The 11724-nt window shown below is 44.4% G+C and overlaps 1 protein-coding gene across 1 annotated transcript; it reads left to right on the plus strand.

Moving 5' to 3' along the window:
• Positions 1–4402: 4402 nt before the first annotated feature.
• On the plus strand, positions 4403–7234 carry fbxl14b (F-box and leucine-rich repeat protein 14b). Its single transcript, XM_079183767.1, has one exon. It carries the CDS (start codon positions 4978–4980, stop codon positions 6178–6180), a length of 1203 nt encoding a protein of 400 aa, XP_079039893.1. The 5' UTR covers positions 4403–4977; the 3' UTR covers positions 6181–7234.
• Positions 7235–11724: the final 4490 nt, after the last annotated feature.

The following is an 11724-nucleotide window of genomic DNA, read 5'->3' on the forward strand; positions in this document are numbered from 1 at the left end:
CAAGGGAACACCATAACAGCATAAAAGATTCATCACTTACAGCGTAACCAGTTGGCGGACATGTGCGTGCATACATGCGCACACACACACACACACACACACACACACACACACACACACACACACACACACGCACACAAAAGCTTAGTGCACCTCAGGGCATTGTTACTGTCTGCTTTCTCTTTCATATGTTGGTGAGTGTGTGTGTGTGTGTGTGTGTGCGTGCGTGCGGGAGAGAATCTACAGAGTCATAGTAACATCTATTCAGGAAGGTGTCGGCTTTCAGGGCGACGTGTTGACACACGCCCACGTAACCTTGGCAACCAGCAGTCGCTGCAGGGGTGAAGATGAAGCACGTTGTCGCAATTATGCAGTTAGAGCCCTCCCCTGAATGATCAAACACGGACACATTTAGTCACACAAACACACACGTGCGCACAAAGAGACACGGTGGGTCACACGACAAGTAGAATCTTAGGAGAGGTTGGAGAACACTTTGGGCAGATGACACACACACACACACACACACACACACACACACACACACACAAACACCTCTGTTTCTCTCTCTCCATCACTTCTGATACATTCTCTAAAAATACTCGCCCTCCCTTTTCTCTGACCCATTTCTTATTTTACCCCTCTCACTTTTTCCTCTCCCTTCCCTTCCCTTCCCTTCCCTTCCCTCACCCATCCATCCATCTCTCTCTGTCCTCTCTCACTCAGTGTGAATGCTAGCGAGGGCCCAGCAGGTTATCTGGGAGAGGTATGACACACCACAGCAGTGCACACACACGCGCACACGCACACACGCACACACACGCACACACACGCACACACACGCACAAACTGTGATATGAGCCAGACAGAGGAAGACAGAAAAACAGAAAAAAATGCATGCTGTGCAAGTACACACACACACACTCACACACACAGGCAGGTCATGCAGAGAGAGACTCAGCTACTGCTGCTGAAGAGAAAAAGCCTGTGGCATATAGATCCGCCTCTCTCCGTTTCTACATCCTCCATCTTTTTTCCTATTCGTTTCTTTCTCTTTCCTTTACTTTTGTTTGTCTGTAATCATCTTGCTGTAGAGACATTGTACAGACATTCAAAAGTTTGCTATTAAACTCCAACACGACACAGTGTTGGTGCCACTCTCAAACCCACGTTGGCTGGGTATTATTTTGAACCCAACAAACATACATTCTTGAAAAGGTAACTGCTGATAGAGCCACGAATCAGTGTCCAGTTAGGTTAAACAGAACATTTGGATGAGACAAATCACTAGTTACCACACAATCACACAATCAGCTAGTTATTTTCTGAGCCTCTGTTTAATCCCAAACTGTTTGTACAGCAAACTGACTGACTAGCCATAGTCATAATTTAGCCACATTTAGCTGGAAGCTGGTGTTTATCTCCTCCTCTGTTTGTAACTCGAGGCGTTAACACAATCTTTATGAAGCTTGGTATTCATGTCAGGATCTCTTATTTTGAAAATGCACGACACACTGTGCGCCCGAGCATCAAGGACATAGGTGTTGGCAGCCACAGGGGACAGTCAAGTTAACGGCTCGGTTTGTGTCCTTGATGAAGTTACAGGAAACACGTTAAAAGCAGAGAGGGGCATCAAAAATAGTCAGCAGACAATTTTAGTCGATTTTTAGAATCCTTGCACTTCAGAATCCAGACGTTTCGGTCGTTTTGATACATTTGAAACATTCAAATCCATGTTTACACCAAAGAATTGTACGCTTTTTTACAACAACAGCTTTCCATAAAAGGGAGTTGCTTTTATGGCAACCTGAAATAGAAATCACACTACGTCAAGAGTCTCTAAATGGGCCTTTATAGACTTGTGAAAGCTTGTGAGACCTCCATTAAATAACTTCAATAAAAAGTACATATTTTACATTTTATAACAGATGCTGAATTAATTGTGATACATTTATTGTCCTTAATCTAAAAAAAAAGGCTTTTTTCATGCAGCATCCTCCTCCTTGTATACGTGTCACTGTTTTGCACTGCCGATGCATCCTGTGCTGAGGGTCGGTCGTGATTGGTTTGACAAAACACAAACAATCCTTGTGTGTGGTCAGATCGTTTCTCCGGTGCAGATAGATCTGACCATGATAACGACATGAATCGTTCTATAACACACATGTTTTCAGTAAAGCAAAAACGTGTTTATATGACTCACATGCTGATTACATAAGAGTTCCCACTTGTGTTTTGCCAGTATAAATGTAAATGTGGAATATATGTTTTCTTCCTGTTATTGTTATTCATACATTTTGCTATGAAAATATATTGTGACCTCATTGAGGGCATTATTAATGCCAATAATTTGTATTTGAGAGGGAGGGAGATACTAACGTGACCCATCCATCAGTTGGAGTTGAGAAAATAAGAGACATGCAGGAGAAAGAAGCAAAAAGCAAGTTGATTTATAGGAGAGGACCAAAAGACAGAAACACAAGTTCAGACGAGGAAGATGAAGAAATGGTCTTTACAGTCTTTTAAGAGATACAAAATAAGGCTTTTTTTTTCACTAAAAAGACTAACTTTGAACATTTGTATTTGTTAGGATGGGATCCTTTAATGGCCAGTATGCACAGGAGGGAAGATTACAGCAAGCAAAAAAAAAAACATTTACATGTCTGACTATTACTTTCAGAGAGACTTGAAAAAAATATATTCGTAAAGAGAAGAACAGAGAGGATGAAAGGAGAGTTGCTGTCAGTTGTGCTCGGCTGCTTCTTTCCATGTAAAAAGGCCTGTTTCTGCAGCTCCTCTCCCTCTCTGTTATCCTCACCTGATCACTGTTGCCTCTTTTCTCTCTCTCTCTCTCTCTCTCTCTCTCTCTCTCTCTCTCTCTCTCTCTCTCTCTCTCTCTCTCTCTCTCTCTCTCTCTCTTTCTCAACCTCTCTGCCACACTTCACCGGCTTCAGCAAACGGCTCCCCTGTCATATTATCTCTCACACACACACACACACGCACACACACACACACACACACATAGAAGGGGAGAGAGAGAAGCCTACAAAAAGCTAGAGGGAGCACTGCAACCATATAAAAAATATACTGTTTACGCAGAAAAAAAAACATATGCACAGACATGTTATCTTTGTGCACACACACTCTCAAACACACACACACACACACACACACCGCACACACACACACACACACACACACACACACACACACACACACACACACACACACACACACACACACACACACACACACACACACCACACACACACACACACACACACACACACACACACACACACACACACACCCACTAAGAAGGCTACTATGGGGGTGAGAGAGGCCCACTGCAGGGGATGACAGTTAAAACTTGGTAGAGTGAGTAGAAAATGTTCTCACAATCTTTTTCTGTGGCATTTGATCATTTCAATGCTTTGACAAGCAATTTTGAAAATATATCTGCCATAAATAGCTATTATTGATATACACATATAAACACTCTCAGTATTATCAGCTGAGAAAAATGAGTTCAAGCAATGCCAGATGTGAGGCAGCTGCTTCAAAGTGATTAGTTTGGTACTTTATGATTTATATATATATACTTACTACTCACATTTGCGCACACACCGGAACAGTCAGCAGCCTACCAAGCCAATAAAGTGTGTTGAAGTGAGTTTAGACAGCTTTTTACTTATTTATACATCAACACAATTAGCCAACGAGTGTTGTGTTTTATTGCATGTTTTCAGTCAGACGGTTTAATATCTTTTGGGGGGAGGTTTTGCAAGTGTGAAAGAGGAGAGTGGATAAAAACATGATGTTTACATGAGACAAACAACACTGTATTCTGCTCTGTAACCGTTCTGGAGACAATCTACCACTATTTCCACAACAACAATAACAACAGAAACATCGCAGTAAAAAAATACTACACATGCATGCCAAGTACGCGGAGTGAAAAGGGCTTCTCCAGTTGGCTTTCCTGTGTTTCCTGTGTGGTCCGCTCAAAGGGTTAAAGCCCAAAGTGAACTGAATTGTAAGAAGTTGGTTTCCAAGGGAAACTGTTCGCACCGTTCCAGCTGAGGCGGGACAAACCAACTGCCTGACATGGTGGAGAGAGGGGTGCCTTGATAGAATCACGAATTAATATCGCACTGCATTATTTTGTAAAATATTAACACACGTCTTTTCCGTGTCTGAGTGTGTACTTAAGACGCTTATCGCGACGTTATTTGTTGTTGAGTATGTTTTAACACGTGCCATTAATACTATTTCTTGCCTCCACCCCTCCCGTACAGCCAGAGTGCTGGGGTCCCTGCCAAGTCGGTTTGAAAAGAGCAGACAAAGGCTTTGAGCCCAGGACGCCCCTCTCTCTCTCTCTCACTCTGCCTACAAAGCCAACCCAGCTCTATCTTTACTGCTTTTCTATCATGGAAATGTTTTCTAATAGGCGGCGTTAAGAGTGTTGGTTTTATTTTTTACTTTCTTATTCTGAAATGTACGACCGTCTGGATCCCCGCTCGGCCGAGAGAGGAAGGCTTTTTGTAGGTATAATACAAGGAAGCGTCGTCTGAGCGAAGGGAGCGAGAGGGGGAAGGATTGACGCTTATTCCTCCTCTCCTCCTCCTTCTTCCTTTCGCCCCCCTCGCCTCCTCTTTTTGGCGGAGAGAGAAGTTGAGGCAGGAATAAACGCTTTTTTTGTTTTTCCCCTTTTTTTTTTAAATGCATTTGAATCCTACTGCGCAACGAGACAGGATCACGTGGGGTTGGAGAGAGTTGGATCGATTTTGCACAGTTCAATGTGAGAAAAAGAGAGAAACAAACTACTCCTATTTCTTTTTTCCCCTTACTTCTGTGGATAACTGGTACTGTTGATACTTTTGCATAATTACAAGAGAAGGGGAGTGGGTTCTTTTTTTTTTTCCAGCCTTGGAGGTGTGGAGTATTAATTCTTATATGCCTGGGGTTTGAAAAACAATGGAGACGCACATTTCGTGCCTCTTCCCGGAAATTTTGGCCATGATTTTCAGCTATCTGGATGTGAGGGACAAAGGCAGGGTAGCCCAAGTGTGTATCACTTGGAGGGACGCATCCTACCACAAGTCAGTGTGGAGGGGGGTGGAGGCCAAGCTGCACCTCCGCCGGGCCAATCCCTCCCTGTTCCCCAGCCTCCAGGCCAGGGGCATCCGGAGGGTCCAGATCCTGTCCCTGCGTCGCAGCTTGAGCTATGTGATCCAGGGGATGCCCAACATCGAGTCCCTCAATCTGTCCGGCTGCTACAACCTCACGGACAACGGGCTGGGTCACGCGTTCGTCCAGGAGATCCCGTCGCTGAGGGTGCTGAACCTGAGTCTGTGCAAGCAGATCACAGACTCCAGTCTGGGCAGGATAGCTCAGTATCTGAAGAACCTGGAGGTGCTGGAGCTCGGCGGTTGCAGCAACATCACCAACACCGGGCTCCTGTTGATAGCCTGGGGCCTCCACAGGCTCAAGAGCCTCAATTTAAGGTCCTGCAGGCACGTCTCGGACGTGGGCATTGGACACTTGGCGGGCATGACCCGCAGCGCGGCGGAGGGCTGTTTGAACCTGGAGTACCTGACCCTCCAGGACTGTCAGAAACTGACGGACCTGTCACTCAAACACATTTCCAAGGGGCTGACCAAGCTCCGGGTACTGAACCTGAGCTTCTGCGGGGGTATCTCAGACGCAGGGATGATCCACCTCTCCCACATGGCCTCCCTGTGGAGTCTTAACCTACGCTCCTGCGACAACATCAGCGACACGGGGACCATGCACCTCGCCATGGGCACCCTGAGGCTCTCCGGGCTCGACGTTTCCTTCTGCGATAAGATAGGGGACCAGACCCTGGCGTACATCGCCCAGGGGCTGTACCAGCTCAAGTCCCTGTCCCTGTGCTCGTGCCACATCTCCGACGACGGGATCAACCGGATGGTGAGGCAGATGCACGAGCTGAGGACCCTGAACATTGGACAGTGTGTGCGCATCACGGACAAAGGGCTGGAGCTCATAGCCGACCACCTGACCCAGCTGGCGGGCATCGACCTGTATGGATGTACCAAGATCACCAAGAGGGGACTGGAGAGGATCACGCAGCTCCCCTGCCTTAAAGTGTTGAACCTGGGACTCTGGCAGATGACAGAGAGTGAGAAAGTGAGGTGATTGGAAGTGTGTTTTTCGTGTTTTTGTTCTGTTTTTGGATGGGGGACAGAGAGGGACACGAGGAAGAGGAGGGGTATTAGATGGGCGGGTAAACTTCTTTTCTTATTAAAAGAGAGAGAGAGAGAGAGAGAAAAACCTCCCTTTTCCCCCCTTCTGTGTGGTTGTGTAAGGTGTGCTTCTCCCATGTCACCAATATTTTGTGTTCAGATGTTTTATTTTTCTCTCTGCTGGCCTTGCAGGATTTCAATTAGTGTTTTCTATGACTTAATATTCTGCCTGGTAGGAAGCAATTAAAAGCGTACTTTTGCTACGAGCTCATGAAAAATCCCCGTTAACAATTGCTTTGATCTCGTGATTGAGTTTTAATATCTCAGACATTCTGACATCAAACTGGAATAACTTGCAATGCAAATCAGCTTGTTTCACATATTTAAAAAGAAGAAGAAGAAGAATGTCATTTGAATAATCTGCTTACTGGCACTGGCTTCCAGAAAATTCTTAAAAGTGAAACTTGCATCCATCCAAAGTTGCATCCATCTTTTAGTTTTAAAAGCACAGTGAGGTTTGAAAACTTTTTTTTATTTTTTATTCTTAACAGTGAGCCTGGATTTGAGACCTTTACAACTAATCTCCGCTACAGCCATCACGCCTAAAACATTTGGCTACCTCGTATGTTTTCAAAAAGGGTGTATACTGTAAAAAAAATACACACACACACAAAAAAAAAAGACAGAAGGAAAGCGAGAATGAGAGACTGGGAGAAAATGTGCCTAAAGGGACTGTGTCTGCCCCCTCCCCCCTATCCCTCCCTCCCTCCCTCCCTCCATGAGCAGAGCTGGAGAAAGGAGACCAGGACACAATCTAACTACCTTTTGTTAATTTACCCCAATAAACAGCAACAATTTCCCAGCGAGAGAGAGAGAGAGAGAAGGGACAGCAAGCTGTAAAATCTATTCAGATTTTAATGACGACGCTTTATGCAAAAAAAGGCAAAAAGCTAAACATAAATCCGCTTGTGTGCCAGAGCTTTTTTTTTTTTTTTATTGTTTCTTTTCCTCATCCTTAGGGATAAAGTCCAACTTTCACGCCCTTTAGAGATGTGTTGTGTTCAAGCTTTGGTCGATATAAAAAGGAGACGAGATCATCAGCTTTTCCTTAGAATAAATACCTGTAGACCTCCTATAATAATGCAATAGACGTATAGGAATATTAGTGCTAAAATGAGAGATACAAAATATGATCGGGCCGTTGGTAAACACATTGTACATCCATGTGAGTATGTTATAGGAACATTCGGTATTTCTTCTGAGGGATGCTGGTGGAAATAAATGTCAGTGGATGTTGTTCAGAGCGCCGTACTTCAAATTGAAGTGATTTCTATATCTTATACCCTTTATTGATCGAAAACAAATCAGGGTTTGTCTCATGGCTTTATTTTCCCACGTTAACGGCAACACAGGTCGCATTCATATTCATGTTGCTCTCACCGGAGAGAGAGAGAGAGAGAGAGAGAGAGAGAGAGACAGAGAGAGAGAGGAGGGTAAGAATATCTTCTTTTCCTCCTTTTTTTCTCCATCTCTTCCTGAATTAAAATACCCCCCCAATCCATTTTGAGACATGCTTAGAATAAGGAGCCATCGATTATTTTTCTTGCTCTCTCTCCGTGTCGGGTTACAAGCGGACTGCGTCTCTTTACCTCCCCATCTCTCTCTTTCTTTCACACACACACACACACACATTAACACACACACATGCACACACGGAGGCCTGTGTGTGCGCGTTTCAATGTAATGCAATGACCTGCTAGAAAAATTAATATACGGATGTGCGTCCTGCTGAAAAAGCTGTGTGTGTGTTTGAAAAATAAAAAAGATGTACTGTATATTATGTGTTTGTAAAGAAGAAAAAAATGCAGAATCCCAAAATTAAATTGTTTTATATTCTTACGGTTAAAACAATTAAAGATATTTATATAATGAACGAAAACAGCGGTGTGGACTACTTTTGTGTAGCTTTAGCACTCCAGTGTTGTCATGCTGTCTGTTTTTTGTTTTTTTCCACTAACACTCTAGTTTCCACATGCTCATTTTGACATTGTTTATTCCCACAAGACACTCAGTGCTGCTATGGTCTTGTTCTACAATCATGTTGTCCATAATCCGGCGCATTTAATACAATAAGGGCTGTTATTGTAATGTATTGGTCCTAATAGCCGCCCACACATTTCTGAGTATTGTCCCTGAACGCTTCAGCCTTGCCTCTCCAAAAAAAAAAAAAGGAAAAAATCTGTTGTGTTGTTTTATTATTTACGAGGAGATTCAAAATGGATGCTTGCCGCCTTGATTTGGCTGCAGTGCCTGTGTAATTAATTATCACCAGGGCGTTTATTATAGGAAGCTGTTCTACCCTGCTGACTTTTTTAATCATCAACGTCTGTTTGGTAAATGCAGCAAATGCAGGAGTTTCAGCTCAACTGGTAGTGGTCGAGTTTTACATTTAAGTCTCGAAAGTGTCAAAGCCCAAAGTGGGTGAGGGGTTGTGTTTTGGTGGATTTCGTGGTTTGCATGGAAGGTTCTGGTTTTTAGTTTTGGTTATTTTTGCAGTGCTTTATTTCACATGTGGCAGAGCTGCATCTGTGCTGCTGCACGTGTGGAGTAATGAGATCTAAAGTTGGTTAGAGCAGATTTCCCCCATTCTGCTTTCTATCAGGACGTGTCCTGTGTGTGAAGTGACAACACACACACACACACACACACACACACACACACACACACACACACACACACACACACACACACACACACACACACACACACACACACACACACACACACACACACACACACACACACACACACACACAGAGGGTTGCCAGACCAGTCAGTAGCCATTGTCTGTCTTTAGAAGTTAGGAAGGCAGGTTCTGGTGGGGGATTTTTTTTTTTCTTTTCCTCTCTTTCTCCTCCTCTTGTTCAGTCACGCATACCAGATCCGAGACCAGGCAGGAGACAACCCCCCCCCCCCCCCCCCCCCCACACCCCCGACAACCAAACACACACACACACACACACACACACACACACACACACACACACACACACACACACACACACACTTTTTAGCATTCCACACCATCATTCAAAGCATTTAAGCACTCTCCCTCCCCTGACTCTGTCCATGGGGATTTGGGGATAAAGGCCAGCAGAGGGATTGTTGACCACAGGGACAGAGGGAGACAGAAAGAAAGAGGACACACACAGAGAGAGAGAGAGAGAGAGAGAGAGAGAGAGAGAGAATGTCAGTGTTTGCTGTTTCTTAACTTTGCTTTAGCTAGCCTTTGGTCTTGTGCAATAACTCTGCAATGAGTGCACACAAAGATGTGAAAGATTTGTCTGTGGCATCCCAGAAACATCTGAAAATCAGTCTGGAACAACAGAAAGAATACATTCTAGACTTAACAGTTGAGCTACGAAGGCTTATGTATTTTTGCCCATACAGTGCTCCGAGCCTTATAATGACTACCGACTAAACATCGTCAATCTGTATGCCGGTCGGTTTGGTTGAATCCTGAACGCTGCATCAAGGCAACAAAGAGAAACAGAAGGGAAAGCTGTGCGACGTAGAAAATTGGAGCTTAAATACTGATAAATGAATAGAGCGGCGGGAGGGGGACAACGTCGCCGATTGTTTCTTTATCATTTGACATTTGGGTCTGCAGACCTTTCCCAACAGATACAGGAGACTTAACGCGACGAGGTCACGTCACGCGCTTCTACAGAGAGGTCCGCAGGCTGAAATGTAGACGGGACAAAGATACAATCAGCTGCATTCAAATGATAATGTGATACTTTATTAATCCCCATAGGGAAAATCTCTTTTTGTCTGCCACCCTCCACAGGGAGGTCAGGGGTCAGGCTCGGCTCCAGAACCCCACTGCTGGAGCTACCGGGGAGGTGGTGTCTTATCCAAGGACACATCAGCGAGGCGGAGGGTTGTCATGTTTTTTTTTTTTACGTTGGGTCACCTTGCCTCGCTGTCCTCCCTTGCTGTGCGTTTGTGAGTCCTTGGAGGTGGAGCGGGGCCACCTGTGAAGCACCGATTCTAAAATGATGAAACTCTTTTCTTGATGACACAATTCTCCCCGTGAGGGGAACGCAAAACCCCCGCCCCCTTGTTGTATAGGTTGCCGTCTCAATTTGCATTTTGAATACAGAGAGCTGATTGTGAATTAAGCTTTGGAGTTTGGCTTTTGTAATTTTACACTTCCTCCTCTTTAGCACAGTTCCGCTTTCCTTTGGTAACAGTTACACAAATTTAAACCCAGTAAATCCACTTTCCTGCAGATGAAATTCAGCTTTTGATTACGCCATCTGAATGTAGTTTTCGGATTCAAGCACAACATTTCAATAGTTTTGAATCCAACCAATGGGGAAAATGACGAGAGTTAGAAGAGAAGATTAATACCACTTTCACATATCTGTTCATTGAATGTGAAGTTGGAGCCAGGAGACGATTAGCTTAGCATAAAGACTGAAAGCAGGGGGGGGGGGGACACTAGTCTGGTTCTGACCAAAGGTCAAATAAAATAAAAAAATAAAATGGACTGAGCAAGGCTAGTAGTCTCCCCCCTGTACCTATTCTTTATGCTAAGCTAAGCCAACCAGCTGCTGGCTTTAGATTCATATCAATACAAACATGAGATCAGTATTGATTTTCTTGTCTGACTCTCAGCAAGACAGCGAATCAGCACAGTTTCCTAAAATGTCAAACTATTCCTTTAAGACATACTGGGCCCGTCCAGGTGCTTTGGGGATCAAGTCTTCCAGCTGTAGAGTGTTTACAGTTTGTTGTGGAGATGATCAAATGTGTAAAATACCGCATACGGATCAACACATTTGACTTGTCCACATGTGGATGAATATTCCAACAGATTGAGCAAGGCACTAACACTGCCAGGTTTGGGTTTTTTTTGTTTTTTTTTCCTGTGTAACTCAAAGGTTTCACTGTGGCAGCCATACACAACTCTGTGCCTTGTAAAGTCGCTGCATGGGATCAAAGTGCTCACCAAATGGCTTTATCTTTGGAATATAACTCGCTCTCAGTGCGAGTCACTCTTCCAACTCCCATATCCTGCCTGTCTGCATGATTGACAGCCCACAAAACAAGTTAATTCAAAAGCTTACAGGCACCCAAATTAGACAAAGGCCCACATCTCTGCCCCATATAGGACACTAACATGGGAAACAAAACCATTTCATGCTATAAATGTTGCTTTTGCGTTTGAACTGTGGTGTGTGAGTGAGTGCGCATTGGTCCCGTAAGTCGTAAAAGTTGAACTGTGACTCGTCACGTTGTGCTCTGAACCACATTTCCTGTCGGGCTGGGAGGAACAGCAGAGTGTGTGTGTGTTTGTGTGTGTGTGTGTATGTTTTACTGCTATCATTAAAGGAATTGTTCACCATTAAAAGGGGAACTGGGGTTCACAACAAAGCAGTAGAGGTATTAGCAGCTGAGTGTTACTGCCCTCCACCCCCATTATCTCTCT

This window comes from Pholis gunnellus, assembly GCF_910591455.1.
Source record: "Pholis gunnellus genome assembly, chromosome: 22".
NCBI lineage: Eukaryota > Metazoa > Chordata > Actinopteri > Perciformes > Pholidae > Pholis > Pholis gunnellus.

What these genes read in the sequence shown, in the direction of transcription:
- fbxl14b (XM_079183767.1), top strand. Translation starts at nt 4,978, where the DNA reads ATGGAGACGCACATTTCGTGCCTCTTCCCGGAAATTTTGGCCATGATT.